Genomic DNA, 21,216 nt, shown 5'->3' with positions numbered 1-21,216 from the left:
GTCAAGGTTGCAGCATTTCACCCTTACTTTTTAACATTGATTTAGATGTAGCAATTTAGAAATGGAAGAAGATTTTTAACGGGCAAATTAAGACTGATAGTAATTCCCGCTTGAATTGTCTTTTACATGCAGAAGACGCCACATTGCTGATGAGTAATGAAGATGGTTTGCAAGGGGGAATACATTTATTAGGTAAAGTCTATGAAGAGTACCAGCTGACGATTTCAGAAAAGAAGACAAAATCAATGGCTTTCAGAGGGAAATATCCTGTACAGACAAAAATAGTGATCAGTAATAGAGCATTATAACTGATATAAGATTTTAGTTATTTAGGTTGTGACGTCACATGTGACTAAGACGAAGACATAGAGAAGAAATTAGCGAAGTTTGGGAATATATGTGAAACAATAAACAGATGTCTAAAAATAAAGCGAGGAAAGAAACAAGACTGAAATCCTTTAGGGAAATTGTAGTTTCAGGTCTTGTTTACGGAAGTGAATCGTGGGTTATAAGTAAACGTCAAGAAAGGTGCATGTGAATGGCAGAGGCGAGGTTGCAAATAGCAGTAAAGGGATGCACAAGAGCCGACAGATTTCGAAGTGCGGAAATTTGGGAAGAGCTGAACATATTTAACATCCTCAGCAAAATACAAGAAGATAGAAGAAACTGGAATGAACATCTCGAAAGAATGAGTGAAGAAAGATTACCTCTCCAGATAAGAAGATTTAATGGGAGAGGAAGTCAAGGAAGACCGAAGAAGCGGTGCGTACCGTAACAGGCAAATCAAAAAAATGGCCTATTTCTTGAAGTGAAGACGATAATGAATATTTTAGTGTTTTTAGAGTAAATGACACTTCCACAACGTAATCAGTTTTTTATGTAAGTTTTTTTAATTTACTTTTAAAAACACGGTAACAAGTTAAGGTTTTCACTGCCTGAAATATTCGTTTATTTCTAGATGAGTCAATCTGAACATTTGTATGACCGGTTAAGGAAGCCGCCCGCCTTAAGCATGCCGCTTCTGGGATTCGGGGAGGCGAGCCGATACCGGGTGGAATCCGCCAGGCGAATTAACGAAGCACAGTGTGCCGGCCAGCCAGGTTGTGGTTTTTAGCGGCTCCCCACACCTGACTACGTGAACACACGATTGGTCCCGTGTTCCATCTCAGTTAGGAGATTCGCAAACATTCCGAAAGTGTTCTCACATTGACATCAAGGGTAACACTGGACCCAGCCTGAAGGTGTACGCAGTTTCCACCCCAAGTGGTGATGGTGGTTGGGAGGTGGTGGGGGGGAGGGGAGGGGGAGGTTTAGGAGTGGCAGCGGGAAGCGTATCCGGCCACCCTCTGACACTAACATTGCCAAATACAGATAAATATGCCGAACCCGTGTCTATACGAAATAAGGGCATCTAAAGGAAGAATCTACACGTGTCTTCGTTCACGTTTTATACGTAGAAACGAACTGACCAAGTCTGGGTGAATGTTTTTCTTGATGAACTAAAATAAGCCACCCATCGTGCAAATGCCGCTGGTGACAAAATATTGCGTTAAAAAGTTATTTGCTGTCAACTCTTTGTAGCCAATGGATGACTGAGTGCAACAGTATCAGTTAAAATGCATTAGGACAGTTAATGCTCATACTGTGATTACTGGAATCGGTGTCGCCTGAGATTAACATGTTAAATTAAAAGGTTAATTTAATGAAAGAAAATCATGCTACAAGATTATAAGAAATTCACATTTTATTTGTGAACATTTTGTTAACATTCGTTCATGTTTTGTGGGAAGGTGTTAGCCCGTAGTTTACTTCTCTTAGAAGTTATCGGCGTAAGGCAGTAGTGGCACGTTCTCGTCCCAGAAGTCCATGCGCTTCGCATCCTTGCCATGTGAGAGCGTAAAGGTGGCCTGCATGAGCATATAACTGCGGGTCGAGTTGTTGTACGCCTCCCATACCACGGGGTCTGCTTCTGGAGTAGGGTTTCTGCGAAAAGAGACGTCATTAAGTGCTCGTCATGAGTACGGCTGTAGTTACTATTACATATTTATGCCAGAGTAGACGTTATACACTGCATGACCTTTTCAGCAGGTTTTCATACACATATTATGTGACAGCTACAAGTACTCGTAAAATGTGTCGAGTCTATCCTGTGTTACGTTTATAACTGAACATGTCACACAAAGACGTATACGTACCCGTACTTCGCGAAATTGCTCCAGTACCGAAGCACATTTCTGCGAACTTTGTCCTCGTCTGAGTCGGGATCCAGATTATATACGGTGTCTTTCCTTACAAAGAGAAACGGCAGATCGCTGGAGTGCGGGGCTCCTGAAACAAAAAAGGATTTACTTTCCTTCTATATGCAAAGTGAGTTTTGAGGATTTACTTTTTAAAAAAATCTGTATGTGGTCATCCCTAGGTGTTAGTGAGGTTTTGATAGTGTTTCTGTTTAGACTGAGATCGATACCTGTTCAGAAATTTGCCATCGTACTTAAATTACTTTTGTTTTTTAATTTCTCGTTTCGTAGGTATTCTCAGATCTCAACAAATCATCACTATAAATAACCAATAAAATTCACGTTTACTTTTCCGAAGTTCGCAGAACATGTTGGCCGAGACTGTTTCTCAATGGAACATGCTGCCTGTCTCCTTGCGTGGCCCATAGTACAGATTTCTGCATTAAGCACATAAACCACAAACGAATTGGTGCGAATAAGCACTTTTGTTGGTGTTAGCCATTTTGTCGTTGGTTGAAACATTGTGGCAGTAGGATGCAGAATGAAGCACACGCAGGGACTTTACATTTTCGCAACATGTACTGTCATTTTTCAAAAATAAAGGTACCTCTGAATTTCAGAGTCCCCAAAGATACACACGCATTTGAAGAATGAAGAAATGCACGTCTCATTTTATGAGAGGTCCACAAGGCAAAAACACATTTCGCCTTTGCCCTATTTTTGGCTGTAGGAATAGAGGGCCTCAATTTGATCTTATAAAGAGGAACTGCATTTCTGTGTAGCTATAATAGAAGGGGCTCCAGAAGACAGATTCGAAGTACATTTATGAAACTTTTTTTTGTCATCTGTGGCCATAGGACATTACCCGTAACCCGTTTCTTCTTTTCTTATGAATCGATGAAGAGGAAACATGCACCAGCTGTGTCAACTAAATACGGAGGATATGTCTTCATCTCTGTAGGACTGTATATATCAGCTAGACAAAGACTTGTTGGCTGCTGCATGATACAGGTGGGCAAAAATGTGGAGCCGGACGATGTGACCGAGCGGTTCTAGGCGCTACGGTCGCAGGTCCGAATCCTGCATCGGGCATGGGTGCGTGTGATGTCCTTAGATTGTTTAGCTTTAAGTAGTTCTAAGTTCTAGGGGACTGAATACCTCAGATGTTAAGACCCCTAGTGCTCAGAGCCATTTGAACCATTTTGAAAAATGTGGAGACACCAAAAACACGCTACCGTGCCTAACGCGGTGTAGGAAAACCGCTGGCATTCGAAGCAGCACTCTCTCGTCTCGAAATGAGTAAATACAGATCCTGCATGGTTTCAAGGGAATATTTTTCCATTTTTTCTGCAAAATAGTGGCAAGTCTAGGTGACGATGATGGAGGTGGACAGCGATCAGGCATCCTGTTCTGCAAAGTAGACCACAAAGCCTCAATGATACTGAAGTCTGGTGACTGTGGCGGCCACGAGACATGCTACAATTCATCCTCGTTCTCAAAAAACCAGTCGTGGACGATGCGAACTGTGAACAGGGGCCCTGTCGTCTTGGATTCCGCATCATCATTGTGGAACACACATTGTTGCGTGGAATGGACCTAATCAATCAAAATGGTCACATAACCGTTGGCTACAATATGCCCTTGCAGAGTACCCGTGGGATCCATGGACTGGTGGATTCCACCGACGACCGGCATCGTCCGACGACGGCCGATCTTTGCAAATCAGTACGCCATTACGTGCGCGACCACAATGTAGGCGATCTCATAGCCAGAACGTAAAGATTTTGGACGACAACGGTAAAATTCAAATCAGTTTTTTTTTCGGTCATAATGGCCGACATGACACGAAACATGGCATGTGAGAAACTGATGAGTTTAGTCAACAGGCTAGTTCGTGACATCATGAGGGATAATAGGGATAGGAATCTATGGACTGAGATCGCAGATTTATTGGAAATCTCAAGTAGGTAAAATCTTTATCGGTGTAGATACAACCTCGAAAAATAAGTTGTTCAAGTGACAAGGATGATGTATCTTATGATTAAAATTACTGTAGTGGATCTTTTTCGGTTGTGGTAGGTCGACAGCAGTTGTCTACAAATTATTATCACTGCTTACTGGCCAGTAGGCTGGTTATTCTGTTAAATGAAGTGGTTTGCAAAAATGGTGTACGTTTGTGTTTCGACTTTACAATGCCTCAGGTGTTCAGAGTACCTTATTCCAAATATTTTATGTCTTTCACACGTTTGCTGAATGTCAGTGATTGAACGTTAATTGACGTATTCCTGCACAAGTTCAAATAAATTCAGCAAAACAGATTTCGAGTGCTTTTAGAGATGTAATTTGAACTCTATTATGAAATCCGATACTCACATTAGAGATGCAATTCTGGCTCAAGTAAAACTAGAAGTGAGATGTGGTGATTACATCTTTCTAATGATTAGACCAATAGCGCGTTCTGAATAGTACAGTTTCAAAGTTTCGTGTGACGTGTTAGATGCTTTTTACGATGCGTTAAATACTAATTTAAAATCTAACATTTTCAATATTGCACCTCTAATACTAGGACGTTTCTAATTTATTCTAAAAGACACTGTAATATATGTGATTTTCTTTATTAAAAGCTACACTCAATCTGAAATAATACTGCCACCAGAAATCTTGCTATTCCTTTCTAAAATACACTGGGAAAGTGTTTAAAGAGCTGTGAAGTTTCAGGTTCTAGAATCTGATTATCTGACTATACCTACCTCCGGTATTGAATTAATATTCACCGTTTTTAGAATAAAGTGAGCTGCTGTTAAACCACCAGTCTACCTTTCACTAATTTAATAATTTTTGCTTACTCATATACAAATTGTGTCCATTCATCATATAATAGAAACATCTACTTTCATCAAGTAAACTAACCATTATATGCTCATAACTTCATAAGCAAAACCTTTATGCATCGAAGTCGCCCTGTAGCATAATATACCATACTCTGAACAATGAGTTCTGAAGAGATCCTTAGTGCGATGTGTCATTGAAACTACATACTTAAGTGATAGATAATTCTTTAGTAAATCTTGTCTCGTAATTCCAATAACTGAAGAGAGAGTGTATAGTACTCGATACTTTCTTTCCGACACGGATATAGCTCATTCGGCATCTTTTTAATAGTAAACACCTCTTTACAGCACTCGTCTCCAAGCACAGAGGCGTCGGATATCCATCCGACCCTTGGAGATTAAAATCTAACTTACGTCATACATAGAATATATTCTAACCTAACCTAACCTAACCTGATCGACCCCGCCAAAAACTGATGAATTAGATCGGACGCACCGTGACCGAGCTGTCGTCCGATGTTATCGGGCGACCTCTGGCGATGGTGTATGATGACCGTTGTCGGTGCCATTGTGTACGCAGCCTTAGTTCTGTGCTAACAGTGATATACAGCAGTATGGATAGGTTTACTGGCGAAGAATTGTTCGAGGTTTACATCTCATATGGGTTCACTGAATGCAATGTCAGAGCGACGCAACGCAACACTGTACAGAGTTGTTCCCGCAACGACGGCAGCCACACCACCGTGTTTCGTCTGAGTGTTGTTTATTACACTGTGTTTTGTTTTCTACGTTTTTCTGATTGCATATTACAGGCATTTCAGTGCCGCAGTAAATTACAGTTACATGTAACGAGGTGCCGAAAACCAAATGTCCCCACTGTCAAAAAACGCAGCAGAAAGTACCTCTGGACAACCTCCAAAAGTTTGTCAGTGGAGTTCTGGTTTACCCTGTATGCTGGATGCTGTTACGAAAGTACCGACGTCTTACAACTCACAAGGATAACCCGTCATAAGTCGATGATACTTTCGAAACTTGTCAGGGTGAAAGAAGAGTGAAAATAAGGGGACACCTGTTATGATTTAAGTGTCAACAATCAATAGTTCCGAGTAAGTGGTGATCAAAATTTCGATGCTATTTCATCAGTCCGTTTGTGCAGCTTGTATCCCTTTTAGTTGGGCCACCGGTGGCTGGGCCCGCCCGTTGTCCAGGGGTAATATTTTTGATTAGTGATTAAAATTTCGTGGGTCCAAGGCCCGAGCTCAGCCACTGCTCAAATTTTTCGAGATTGGAGGCCGTGTTAAAAAAAATGGTTAGGAGAACAGCTTCAAGTTTTTGTGACACGTATTCAAACCCAGTTTTATGTGTTTTCCTCTCTTTTGTTGGCGTGGATGTATGTAAGATAAATATTTAATGTGACATCGTGAAACAGAAATAAGCATTTCAAATTATATTAAAAACACCTTTTATACTTATATATATTTTATATAATCTTATATAATTAACGGTAACTGAAAATTAAAAACATATAAATTCAAGTATTCTTTTTTTGCTTTGATTTTTACTTTTATACCTCAACAGAACCAATGCGTTTCCCAGAGACGTATGTACCACAAAAAAACATTCGAAGCAGAAAAATTCGGAGCACTATGAGCAACGTGATAAGTCACATATGACACAGTCACATTTTTCAGTGTGAATGTAATTAGGAAAACACCCTCGTTAACCTAACTAAATAGCTCACTAACTGGCGACAATCTCGCGGCAAACTACGCATATCGAAGCATTTTCTCGAAAGCTGGAGACTGCATTTAATTACCGATCAAGCCGTGTATTTCCGTTGCATAACTTCTATTTTGGATTTCCTTTTACTGTGCAATGTGCAACGCAAATAGTGCACTTCCATAATCGGTGAATGCCGTGTTTCACTCCTCAGTAAAACTATACGTCGGAGGGTTAACATAAAGGCATATACTTTGGAGGAATTACTTTTAATGAAGACGTTGCTAGTCCGATTTCATCGAGAAAGAGCTCATCGTTAGGAGAGATCGCGTTTTCTACCCTACGAGTCAAAAAGTTAGAGAAACGGCTCCATTTTTACCTAAGGTCGGATAACTTTATCTAAAGACTGATGATAGATTTCTTTTGTGAGCTGTCCCGGTATTGTGAATGTTGCGTACGCGTTCTGTTGGCGTTCCAGTAATCGGCTCAATACTTGTTGCATTCGAGGAACAAATTTGTCACTGGTTTATTAGACACAAAATATTTTCTAGAAAGTGTTAATCCGTGTCATTTGTGATGATAAAAACTACTTTTAATAGTATTTGGAAAGCTTACTTCGTTTGTCAATAATACTGATGTGACATACTTACGCGACAAAAATACTAGAATTTTATCCTTTTAATTTTCAGTTACGTTAATTATATAAGATCATATAAGATTTGAGAAGGTAAAATTTTTTAAATATAATTTGAAATCCTTATTTCTTTTGTCAATAATTCAACTGCATTTCTTGATATCACAAAAAAAATATTGATGTCGCATACGTATCCGAGGACAAAAGAGAGAACAAAAACAACATTAGATTGGATTTGAACATGGGACGCAAAAATTTGAAACTGTGATTCAAGCCACTGTGCTAGCAACTCACTTGGATATACACTGCGCGAGAGGACTGATGAAGTGGCATCAAAATTTTGACCGTTTCTTAGAATCTATTGAATGTTGGCACCTAAGCAAAACTAGGTGTTCTTTTCTTCTTACCCTTCTTTCACGCTGCAAAGTTTCGACTGTATCAGAGAGCTACCAATGGCGGGTTATTCAGAGGACATGTCCTACAGGACAAAGTGCACATTCGTGATTCAGAGGTCCTGGCACACAGTCTTATTCAGGAATAAGACAGGAACGTTCATTCAAAGCAAAAAAATTCTTGTAAACATGGGCTCTAAAATGCACATCATAAGAGCCATGAGCACTTCGTCATCTTCGGTACTATCAAACGTCTCTTTCACTCTCTCGTAGTTTTCAGTGGATACATTTTGGGGCTCATATTTTCTAGAATTTTCTGCTTCGAATGTTTGTTCCTGTAATGTTCCTGAATACTAGATTGTCCGAAGGGTCTAGACTACTGAATCACCAACGTCGACTTTGTCCTACGGGACATGACTTTTGAATCACCCTGTATTTAAAAAAGTCTCACGCGAAATAGAGAAACAACTCAGTTTGTCTAACAGTTTATATTGAAAGCATATGTAGCACAGAACATATGCAGGCAATGCTCGAGTTCCTCTCATGACCTCATCAACATATCTGGGATGATTGCTGACGCCGCTGCGTAGCAATATTTCTGAGGTGAGGTTGGTTGCCTCGTAGTAAACGCAGATAGACAAAATTATTTTTTTCATAAACCCTCAGAGAAAGAAATCTCATGGCCCTGCATCGAGTCCTTTGCAGTAAATCCAGAATTATTTAACTACAGCTTAGTGGCACTCAGGAAACACGTCATGTAGTAGCAAGGTAAAGTCTTTTATTCATCTTGCAGTTTAAGAAGGGTCCATCGAGTAACAAGACAAACTGTTTAAGTTTCACTTGCTTCGGAGAAGAAGAATGGTTCATAAACTAGACCTCAAAGTTTGGAACAAAAAATTTTTAATTTCGGGGACGGTGATTCACACAGCAGTATATTCTGACTCTCTAATACGTACACCATGAGCGTTTATCCTTGGATGAAATGTGGATTAACTACTAAAGAAAAACTTTTCTCACAAACTGTAGCAGCTGAATTTAGGGTCTCCAAGAAATATAAACATTATGACGATGATGGCAAACGTTTCCTTAAAACTCTTCACTTAGACGGCATTGGAACTGCTAATTCACTTCTCGTCTTCTTAATTTTTTGTTGGACTATAGGGGAATGTCTCTTGCATATTCAACATCCGGTCAGACGCTCTTCGTTTTACATAACGAATACAATTAACTCTTTCAAAGAAGTAATACGATTTGCGATCTGCAGATGTTATTGTCATTCGAAGTACTGAAGTAAAACTTAAAGTAAAATTTACATAGCGGTATTATTGCACATATTATTTGCACACTTCTACAGGATATTCTGTTCGAGTGACACAGGCATTGCTAAAATCGTTTTCGTGCTTAAAAGCAAACAGTCATGTTTTTTCTATCATTAAATCTTTGTCATCACTTGACACGACGTCCCGGGCGTATAGTAAATTATCAAAAGGCCGATATTATTTTTGAAGCACTCAGACAAGAAATGTTACAAGAAATGCGAGGTGGCAAGCTATCTGCATGCGTTACAAGTAATTTTACCGTTTTATCAAATTAGTTTTATTATTCTGTATAATTATTACAAAATTGAGACTATGGCTTCCGCCTTAGCGAGGCTGCATATTACTGCACATGTTATTGCCAATAAGCATGACCTTTTTTAAGAACTGTGTTTGACCAGATTACAAAAACATTCATCCAATTTTCTTTTCCAGAATGAGAATTTCACTCTGCAGCGGAGTGTGCGCTGATATGAAACTTCCTGGCAGATGAAAACTGTGTAGAGCACTTGCCCGCGAAAGGCAAAGGTCCCGAGTTCGAGTCTCGGTCGGGCACACAGTTTTAATCTGCCAGGAAGTTTCATATCAGCGCACACTCCGCTGCAGAGTGAAAATCTCATTCTGGAAACATCCCCCAGGCTGTGGCTAAGCCATGTCTCCGCAATATCCTTTCTTTCAGGAGTGCTAGTTCTGCAAGGTTCGCAGGAGAGCTTCTGTAAAGTTTGGAAGGTAGGAGACGAGATACTGGCAGAAGTAAAGCTGTGAGGACCGGGCGTGAGTCGTGCTTCGGTAGCTCAGATGGTAGAGCACTTGCCCGCGAAAGGCAAAGGTCCCGAGTTCGAGTCTCGGTCGGGCACACAGTTTTAATCTGCCAGGAAATTTTCTTTTTTTTGTAGAAGGTGTAAACTGCGATGTCAGGTCGTGCTCAAAGTTTTCTTGTGGCTACTATGCACTATGTCACTCCAGAACACTACATAACAATGTCAGAATCGCAGTATTCATGACACTAGACATTTTTACATACACACTATGAGATCAATAGTGTCCGGACACGCCCAAAAACTTACGTTTTTCATATTAGGTGCATTGTGCTGCCACCTACTGCCAGATACTCCATATCAGCGACCTCAATAGTCATTAGACATCGTGAGAGAGCAGAATGGAGCGCTCTGCGGAACTCATGGACTTTGAACGTGGTCAGGTGATTGAAGTGTCACTTGTGTCACACGTCTGTACACGAGATTTCCCATTCATAAACATCCACAGGTCCCTACATTGATGTTTTAAGCACCTTCTTGCTTCCCACTGTTGAAGAGCAATTAGGAATGGCGATTGCATCTTTCAACACGATCGAGCACCTGTTCGTAATGCACAGCCTGTGGCGGAGTGGTTACACGACAATAACATCCCTGTAATGGACTGACCTGCACAGAGTCCTGACCTGTATCCTATAGAACACCTTTGGGATGTTTTGGAACGCGGACTTCGTACCAGGCTTCACCGACAGACAGCACCCCAGTGCAGCACCCCATGAAGAAGGAGCTGATAATCCCCAAGAAACCTTCCAGCACATGATTGAACGTATGCCTGCGAGAGTGGAAGCTGGGTTAAGGGTGGGCCAACACCATATTGAATTCCAGCGTTACCGTTGGAGGGCGCCACGAACTTGTAAATAATTTTTAGCCAGTTGTCCGGATACTTTTGATCACATAGTGTACTACCTAAAAGATGCTAAGAAACTATATGTTGCTGCAACTAATTTCGACTATTTCGTCATCACCTGGCCGAGTTTAAATCTTAAAATGATATATTTCACATATGTATCATTGCAGAATATATTAAATATATAGATAATTATGTGGAAGCAAGTGGGCCTGGTGTGTGGCACAACGTCATCCAGTACCTAAACACAACATAATCCATTATAAACATTAAAGTCTGCCAGATGATAATGAAGGAACTTGCAGAAAAATAAAGTCTTGTAGCAGTGTTTCGGTGTTATACAAAAAAACGTATTTTATCAAAGCTGGGGAACGCAACTTCAAGAAATTTTTATTCGTGATACTGCGTAACGATAAATTTTCGTTTTATTTTGTCTTTAAAGAACTTGTGTGATTCTTTGTACTTACCCCACTCTGAGGAGTTGACGCTGTCCACGTGGTAATCAAACTCATAGTAGAAAACTGGCAGATCCGTGATTTCAGTCACTTTCCTGACGAGGGCGTCAGTCGGCTCGAACATAAGGTAGTCGTTGTTGAACTGTTGTAAGAAAATAACAGGTCTCATTAAACTTCATTTTATATAACAGATGAAGTTTAAGAGACTACTGCGATATGCTTTTAGTTCCTCAGAAAGGAACATCAGATAGGGTTCCACTTACGCATATCTTCATTGTACGAAAAATTCGGTTATTGCTTTGCAATACGATATCATACCTGCTGTTGAAAAATGCGCATAACGATCAAAAACATGCACCGTTCTTTTCTGTTCTGTATGGTGTCTATTATCATAGTTCAAGTTCAAGAGTAATCAAAATATTTGGCATTCAGAACGTTGCGATCAATTATCTTAGAAATGTCGAGAGGAAACTGACTGCCACTGTAATGCATCACGCATATAAAACAGCCTCAGCATCATGTATTGTTTGATGATTTACCTACCATTGTTTTGTTTTATAACATATATTTTTGGTCTGACGAACAATAATGGGAGCAACGAAAAATGAAAGCCACTCATAGGACGGAATGTGTAGTTTGGGGAACTGGAAGTAAACATATAGGAAATTCGTACTTGAATGAAATGGAATGTACAGTAAACTAGTAATATGGTCACAGTGTGCCGAGTTATATTCATCTGTAGGTACTGATAACAGTATGTTTTTGTTTATTAAATACGATATCGTGGTACATATATTTCTATGTATGTCGAACAGAAAATCAGTAAGTAATTCTATTCACAGATGAGCTTTGGTTTTCAAAAACGATGCTCATTACACTCCTATACATATGCTTTAAACACTTGAGTACAGTACTGTATACAATTATAAAAACAGTTGATGTATGTGCAGGGAAATTATTGATTTGTTTGGAAAACTGAATGTATGATTAAAATATTTTTAAATGTCGCCACACTTCAGAGTACAGTTGAGAGTCTTTGACTTACATTACAACCAGCATGTTAATAATTGTTCTATTAGACTATTGCAAGCATTTTATTAGAGAATATTAATTCTGTTTAGTTATCATAACGTATTTTCAAACTTAATCAACGTTCATATTAAAAACAAGCAGAGGTCAATGTATAATAGGAGTTAGAAAGACAGATCTAATTTTTATTGGACAACCTAGATTGTTATGTATTTATTTACTTGTTTTTATTCTGCTGAACATCTCTTTTAAGAAATAATATTGTAGAACGTTTGATTAGATATCCAAACATAAGTAAGAAAATAATCCAAATAATAACACACTAAATTACGTTGCTTAGTTTTACAAAGATTAATAACGAAGATGAAGGTCTCTGCTATGGCCAGTCAGTAAAAACCAATCTGGCTTTCACCTGGAACGATTTTAAAATCCCATGAAAACTTCAAATCAGGATGTGTATATCAGGTAAACAGCACTGCATCCTCCTTAATTTTTTTTTCTGTAATTTGGTTATTTTAGACCATCAGATGGTGATGCACACTTGAAATATTCATAAATGTTTTTCAACCTTTCCATTTCATTCTTAAGATACAATTAATTGGACACAGATTATCCCAAGAGGGAACATAAATCTAACATGGGACTGAAAAGCTGCTCTCTATCATCAACCGCCTTTAGTTCTTGTGTAAGGTTACTAAAATTATGTTTCAGATTGCCACACAATGTTTCGAACAGGATTTTAGGCTGTGGTCACAACTTAAAGAACTTTCCTCTATCCTCTATGTTTAAAGACGATACTGATACCTTTAAACAACTTCCTAATATGAACCATATATCCCTTAGGAAAGTAGATATATGAGATAACTTCCAGTTACTTAAACTGATGCCTTCTTGAACTTCCTTAATTAATACCATGCACGGCCATGATAGCTCACCTTTGGGCTAAAATTATTCTTTGTGCTTGAAGGGAAAAGCATCAAAACATTATCCCATGTGACATGAAAGAATTCTGGAATGAAAAATTAAAAGAAAAAAACAACAACAACAATGTATCATCAGCACCAGCTGTGGGCGATGTTGTAGTCATAAAGGTGATTATATTCAACGTCTGCAGAAAGTCAAGAAATTAATCTTCCCTCATTGTCACAAATATGGTGTCTACAGCTTCACTAATTGTACCAGCATTACTATGTACACCCTCTCATAAAGCAACACGTCATACACCAAAGTCCAGCAGGTGGCCTACACAGCAAACCCAGGACCACTGTAGCAGACGACAGCTGGAAAGTTTCATGAATCTGTCTGGTTAGCAGGCGGCAGCAAAAACACCAAGAAAGATCTTGGCCTCGTGGACCTACTTGACTCCAAGGTGTCACATGGCTAAAAAATAGGTCTGGTAGTAACCTGTTGTGTCCATGGTATTTAGGCTGGTGGCTCCACATTGACGGGCTGGTCAGTCCTAGCGACCTCTCTGGGCCAGGTGCCAACCATAGTAGTGCATAGCAACCATCAAGCCTCCAGTTCCTCGATGTCCGTCTACCTATCAGAAGGCGGCACTACATGGCGCAGCCATTGCAATCCTGAGTGGCCTCTTCTGCATGGGCTTGTGTGGACATTGGTATTGGGGCATCACTGTGTTGTATTATACCTCATATTCGTTTGTGAACCCAGAACTTAACTTTCCTATTCAGTTTGGTCTCGTGGCAGTCAAATCGATATGGTGACTTCGGTGATAACCAAACTCTTTTAAGAACTACCATTTGTCTTTTGCATGTTACTCTCACTTCTAGACGGAGAGTACATGTTTTTATTAATAAAGTTTGTATGTACTGGTTTCCTTGTCTACACTTCCAGGCACCCCATTGCTGAAGTACATATCAACTGGCGATGAGATTTTTACTGGTAAAATAAATTCGCACATGTGTTCTACTTTCCAGGTAGACGGTGTTTATTTGCTTGTACTCCGCGTATCGAGTGAAATTATATTTGTTTTTCATCCCAGCACATGAAATCCAGTGGACGCGACCTCCCAAATTTTGTTGCTTCTTCAGAATATGCAACAGGCCCAAGAGTTCGTGTTAGAGTAGATGTCTGCCATAACCACTATTCCACTGGAAATCTCCAACTGCGCGTCATGCATTGACCCACTGGTGAAAGGGTTCTGCACTGCACCACCTACATCGCACACATCTGACAAAATGGTCAGATGTGAACAACACTACTTGGCACATAGTGTCACAGGTAATGTGCAATAACACGCATTTGTTTTGGCTTTGGTATACCAGCCATGAAGTGTATCACTTGTAGCAGCAACTCAACCTGAAAGTCAAGCTGCATGCCGTCGCATGTGAACATTTAAAGTGATGCTTATTGGGCTACTTTGACTCTCAAGAGCGCGTAGCAGCTGCCTAACACAAGTTTTTCAGCAAAATTGCAAGGTTGAAATGCCATTCCAGAGACTGCCATTTTTATTGCATGAAACTTCGACGACTCTGATGATCGTATCAATGGACATTAACATCAGACCTCTGGGTTCGCCGATTCTGCAGGTCACTGGTGGGGAAACGATCACCTTCCGGGACTATGAGATGTGCCACAACCTCTCATATGTGATGGAGGGGGGAAATGCTAGGTCCGGGTCCTTTGACATAGCAACCAGTCTTACACCAGTATCTAGTTGGTGGCCTACACAGCAAGCCACCGGAGGGTCCTTAGCAGATGACACCAGGAAAGCTTTATGTACCCGCCTGGCGGGTGGGTGGCAGCAAAAGTGCCACGAGAGGTCGTTACCCTTGCAGATCTACTTGCCTCCGCAGGGTCACATGGCCGAAAACAGGTCGAGCACTTAGGAAAGATCGAGCCTCCAGTTCCTCGATGCTGGTCTTCCTACCGGAAACCGCCGCTATTTGCAGCAGTCAGTGCCGTCGTCGGATATCACCGAAAGATGGCCTCTTCTGCATGTACTTGTGCGGAAACTGGCTTTGTGATATCGCTGTGTTTCGTTAATAAACCTGCTATCCTTTTGTGAACCCAGAACTTAACTTTGCTATTCAGTTTGGTCTTCTGCCAATCAAGCTGACATTGTGAGTTTTGGTGATAACCAGATTCTTCCACGCATTGTCATTTCTCTTTTGGATGTAGCTCTAACCCCTAGACGGAGACTTAAGATCATGTGTTTATTAGTAAACTTTATATTCATTGTTTACCTGAGCTCTACTTTTTGGGCGCCCCCAGCGGCGCAGCGCACACCATACATCATAAGATAATTGAATCTCACTGCGAACACATTCGTATGAAAGAAACTGGATGTACTGTGTTTTATTGCAGTTGTGAACCAAGAGTTTCTTCTCTTCAGAACGTGATTTGATACAGCAATTGGGTCCTGAACTGAATCTGTAACATTTACGCTAATTATCATCCGCAAACGAAACAGCTGCGGATTCATCTTGTAGTGTATGGCAAATCATAAAAGGAACCGAAGAGAGAAAACGGCGCTAATATGAAACTTTGAAGATCATCCCACATTATTATCCAAATTGATGCTATTTAATTTCCTGTTATGTGGGAATGTAAAGCAGTCTTACTTTCTACTTGTGGAAAAATAGGGAAAAATCCGTGACAAACTAAATGCCTTACTCCTTATTCTGTGAAGTTTTAATTTACTTCTGTGATGTAGGGAGTTAAAATCCGATGTTAGAACACAATAAATATCCTCTTCTCACGCTGTTATCAACACATTCGACTAACTGTGCAAAATGGAGTTTGCATCGTGAGCTAAAGAGCGATTCGTAAAACTAAACTGCAAATCTGTTGTGCTCACAAAAGTACGTAGCTGCCTTATTGTGGGTTGTCCTGCCAAACGATACTATTTTCTAGCGATGCAGCTTTCCTGCAACCTTCGCGTACACTTTCACCGGGCTTTTTCTCGACGATAACGAACCGTACACTCCCTTGGGTATGGCCACGTTACGAAAGACGTGTTAAGCCTTGTCTGCCAGAAAGTCCTAAACCCACTCAAAAAATGTTGGTCCTTTATTCCGTAAGCTCTTTTTTGTCCATGAAACGATCATAGCGAGCAGCTTAGAACGCCTTGGGGAAGTCAAGGAACACGGAATCTAAGATGCCGTTGTCTACTGTCCTCTGGACTTCATGAACGAATAAAGTGAGCTGAATTTCTCAAGATCTCTGTTTAGTGATACAAGCAAATTTTCAGGTACTGATTTTTGTCTGTTGTGCAGTGAACGCGAGCTACATAGAGTATTTACAAAGATTTTTTACAGAACACTATTCAAAGCAACGGTTGGAGATGGAACTGCGGAGAAAATATAGCAAGGAAATCTAGAACATTATTTAGATTCTGATCTGTAAAGTTTCATACGGCTTTGATTAGGTAGCAAAGAAGGTAGTGAAGATTTTTTTTCGGTGGGAACGTCCATTACTGTTTAATTCTACTACTGAAGGTAAATCATTGGAAGCAATGACAACAGTAAAATAAGTAGGAGTATGTGTCCAGGTCGATTTCACGTGAAACCAGCTGTAGGAACTAGCTGTAGGAAAAGCATATTTCAGGCTGAGATTAATAGGAGGAATCCTTAGGAAATGTAATTCATTGTCACAAGAAGTGGTTTACAAAGCACTCGTTAGATCGATTCTTGGGCATTGCTCTCAGTCTGGAAACCATGCGAAATTCGGTTAATCGAGGAGGCAGACACAAAGAGGAGTGATGCGTTTCCTGACAATTTCGTTTAGTGACTGGGGGAGTATCACGGAGATGCTCATCAGTCTCCAATGGCAGACGCCACATGATATGAGATCGTGGAAAGCGTACTCTCCAAGAAGGACCAGGCAACTTATTACTTACTCCCACGCACGTCATTCGAAATGGCCGCAAAGAAAATTATAAAAAAAAGAGAAGTTAGAGCTTACCACCAGTTCCCACCCACCATTCAAGAATGGAACATTAAAAGGACGATACGATAGCGTCACCTGAAGTACCCTCCAAAATACACCGTAAAGTGTCTTGCGCCATATATGAGATGTAGCTGCAGAAATTGCGTCGCTAACATTGTTTATTTTATGTCCAATGTGTATCACGTGTAGTCTTATATTTGTGCGTATTACTCGTTAGCTTCCATAACGACTTTATTTAAAAGACTTCACAGTGTTTTTACGTATGTTTGTTACACGGCAAGCTTAGTGAGCACCATCAGGCAGCCTGCATTCGTGAACATCGTAGCAGACGGAAACCAGTTGTGATGGTTTGGGACGCGCCATCAGACATACTCTAATACCATGTCGGCTTTCAAAAATTCGAGGCAACTACAACAGCAGTCAGCGAGGTTTTGGAGTCCAGGGTACTGCTTCAGGATTGTCCAAAAAGATGTTACCACTCTTATCGAACTACGTAATTTTAAATTTTCTTTTGGAAGAGATAAGGAAGATAGGCGTAACATTAAGAGTGCAACGGGAATTCCACTGTTAAATGCAGAGGAGAGAGCAGATAGGTGGAAAGAATACATTGAAAGTCTCTATGAGGGTGAAGATTTGTCTGATATGATAGAAGAAGAAACAGGAGTCGATTTAGAAGAGATAGGGGATCCAGTATTACAATCGGAATTTAAAAGAGCTTTGGAGGACTTACGGTCAAATAAGTCAGAAGGGATAGATAACATTCCATCAGAATTTCTAAAATCATTGGGGGAAGTGGCAACAAAACGACTATTCACGTTGGTGTGTAGAATATATGAGTCTGGCGATATACCATCTGACTTTCGGAAAAGCATCATCCACACAATTCCGAAGACGGCAAGAGCTGACAAGTGCGAGAATTATCGCACAATCAGCTTAACAGCTCATGCATCGAAGCTGCTTACAAGAATAATATACAGAAGAATGGAAAAGAAAATTGAGAATGCGCTAGGTGAAGATCAGTTTGGCTTTAGGAAAAGTAAAGGGACGAGAGAGGCAATTCTGACGTTACGGCTAATAATGGAAGCAAGGCTAAAGAAAAATCAAGACACTTTCATAGGATTTGTCGACCTGGAAAAAGCGTTCGACAATATAAAATGATGCAGGCTGTTCGAGATTCTGAAAAAAGTAGGGGTAAGCTATAGGGAGAGACGGGTCATATACAATGTGTACAACAACCAAGAGGGAATGATAAGAGTGGACGATCAAGAACGAAGTGCTCGTATTAAGAAGGGTGTAAGACAAGACTGTAGCCTTTCGCCCCTACTCTTCAATCTGTACATCGAGGAAGCAATGATGGAAATAAAAGAAAGGTTCAGGAGTGGAATTAAAATACAAGGTGAAAGGATATCAATGATACGATTCGCTGATGACATTGCTATCCTAGTGAAAGTGAAGAAGAATTAAATGATCTGCTGAACGGAATGAACAGTCTAATGAGTACACAGTATGGTTTGAGAGTAAATCGGAGGAAGACGAAGGTAATGAGAAGTAGCAGAAATGAGAACAGCGAGAAACTTAACATCATGATTGATGGTCACGAAGTCAATGAAGTTAAGGAATTCTGCTACCTAGGCAGTAAAATAACCAATGACGGACGGAGCAAGGAGGACAGCAAAAGCAGACTCGCTATGGCAAAAAAGGCATTTCTGGCCAAGAGAAGTCTACTAATATCAAATACCGGCCTTAATTTGAGGAAGAAATTTCTGAGGATGTACGTCTGGAGTACAGCATTGTATGGTAGTGAAACATGGACTGTGGGAAAACCGGAACAGAAGAGAATCGAAGCATTTGAGATGTGGTGCTATAGACGAATGTTGAAAATTAGGTGGACTGATAAGGTAAGGAATGAGGAGGTTCTACGCAGAATCGGAGAGGAAAGGAATATGTGGAAAACACTGATAAGGAGAAGGGACAGGATGATAGGACATCTGCTAAGACATGAGGGAATGACTTCCATGGTACTAGAGGGAGCTGTAGAGGGCAAAAACTGTAGAGGAAGACAGAGACTGGAATACGTCAAGCAAATAATTGAGGACGTAGGTTGCAAGTGCTACTCTGAGATGAAGAGGTTAGCACAGGAAAGGAATTCGTGGCGGGCCGCATCAAACAAGTCAGTAGACTGATGACCAAAAAAAAAAAAAAAAAAAAAAGTGTCTTAAGAAATCTCCACTTCAATTTGGGAATGAAGCCGTACCACATTCAAATGACACAGGCCTTATTTGATGCTGATAAAATTGCTCGTGTACGAGTTGCAGAAGCGTTATTAGAAATGACTGACACAGTTCCCAATGTTGTGTTCTTTATGTGGGGTAAAGCCACATTTCATGCCAGCGGCAACGTGAATAAGCACAGTTGCGTCATTTGGCGTACAGACAATCATTATGAATTGGGAGAGAACACTCGATGCTCTCCGACAGTTAACGTGCGAAACGGTATTCTAAGTACATTTGTTGTTGAAAATCTGTCCCTCGGGTTATTTCCAGCAAGATTGTGCACTATCGCATTATTCCTTAGAGGTTCGTCATTAGCTGGATGAAACATTTGGTAGACGCTGGAGTGGAAGAGATGGACCTTCGATGTGGTCACCACGGTCACCCGATTTGACTCCATGTGGTTTCTCGTTATGAGAAATGGTGAAAGAACATATGCTTGCTTCGAGATCTACTGACTTTTTTTTGGGTCATCAGTTTTCTGACTGGTTTGATGCCCGCCACTAATTCCTCTTCCGCGCCAACCTCTTCGTTTCAGAGTAGCACTTGCAAAACTATGTCCACAATTATTTGCTGGATGTATTCCAATCTCTGCTTCCTCTACAGAGTCTGTCTTCTACAGCTCCCTCTAGTACCATGGAAGTATTCCCTCACGTCTTAACAGATGTCTATCATCCTACCCCTTCTCTTTGTCAGTATTTTCCACATATTCCTTTCCTCTCCGATTCTGCGCAGAACCTCCTCATTCCTTACTTTATCAGTCCACCTAGTTTTCAACATTCATCTATAGCACCACATCTCAAACTCTTCGATTCGCTTCTGTCCCGGTTTTCTCACAGTCCATGTTTCACTACCGTACAATGCTGTGTTCCATACGTACATTCTCAGACATTTTTTTCTCAAATTAAGGCCTACGTTTGATACTAGTAGGCTTCTCTTGGCCAGGAATGCCCTGTCTGCCAGTGCTAGTCTGCTTTTGATGTCCTCCTTGCTCCGTCCGTCGCTGCTTATTTTGCTGCCTAGGTAGCGAAATTCCTTAACTTCATCTACTTCGTGGCGATCAATCCTGATGTTAAGTTTCTCGCTGTTCTCATTTCTTCTGCTTCTGATTACTTTCGTCTTCCTCAATCCATATTCGTCTTCCTCAATCCATATTCTTTACTCATTAAACTGTTCATTCCATTCAGGCGATCATGCAATTCTTCTTCACTTTCACTCAGGGTAGCAATGTCATAAGAGAATCGTATAATTGATTTCCTTTCACCTTGAATTTTAATTCCACTCCTGAACCTTTCTTTTATTTCCATCATTTCTTCTTAGATGTACAGATTATCCCTTTTTAATCCGAGCACTTCGTTCTGGGTCCTCCACTCTTATTATTCCCTCTTGGCTCTTGTGCATATTGTATATTACCCTTCTCTCTCTATGCTTATTCCAATTTTTCCCAGAATTTCTAACATTTTGCACCATTTTACATTGTCCAATGCTTTTTCCAGTCCTATGAACTTGTCTTGACTTTTCTTTAGTCTTGCTACCATTATCAATTGCAACGTCAGTAGTGACTCTCTGGTGCTGTTACCTTTTCTAAAGCCAAACTGATCGTCATTTAGCACATCCTCAATTTTCTTTTCCATTCTCCTGTACATTATTCTTGTCGGCAAATAGGATGCATGAGCTGTTAAGCTGATTTTGCGATAATTCCCGCACTTTTGAGCTCTTGCAGTCGTTGGAATTGTGTGGATATTTTTCCGAAAGTCAGA

General features: G+C 40.4%; 1 protein-coding gene across 1 annotated transcript in view; it reads right to left on the bottom strand.

The window, feature by feature from the left end:
- Window positions 1–1,726: 1,726 nt before the first annotated feature.
- The window catches only part of LOC126251802 (venom carboxylesterase-6-like), a 131,903-nt gene continuing 112,413 nt past the window's right edge, over window positions 1,727–21,216 (bottom strand). The window contains exons 8-10 of the mRNA XM_049952440.1: window positions 11,259–11,388; window positions 2,196–2,328; window positions 1,727–1,983 (exon numbers count right to left, since the gene is read on the bottom strand). Of these exons, the coding sequence (XP_049808397.1) occupies window positions 1,815–1,983; window positions 2,196–2,328; window positions 11,259–11,388 (432 nt within the window). The 3' untranslated portion in view covers window positions 1,727–1,814. The remainder of the gene's footprint in view (window positions 1,984–2,195; window positions 2,329–11,258; window positions 11,389–21,216) is intronic.

Source organism: Schistocerca nitens, chromosome 4 (genome assembly GCF_023898315.1).
Source record: "Schistocerca nitens isolate TAMUIC-IGC-003100 chromosome 4, iqSchNite1.1, whole genome shotgun sequence".
Taxonomy (NCBI): Eukaryota; Metazoa; Arthropoda; class Insecta; order Orthoptera; family Acrididae; genus Schistocerca; species Schistocerca nitens.
This window is presented reverse-complemented; position numbering and strand designations above follow the sequence as displayed.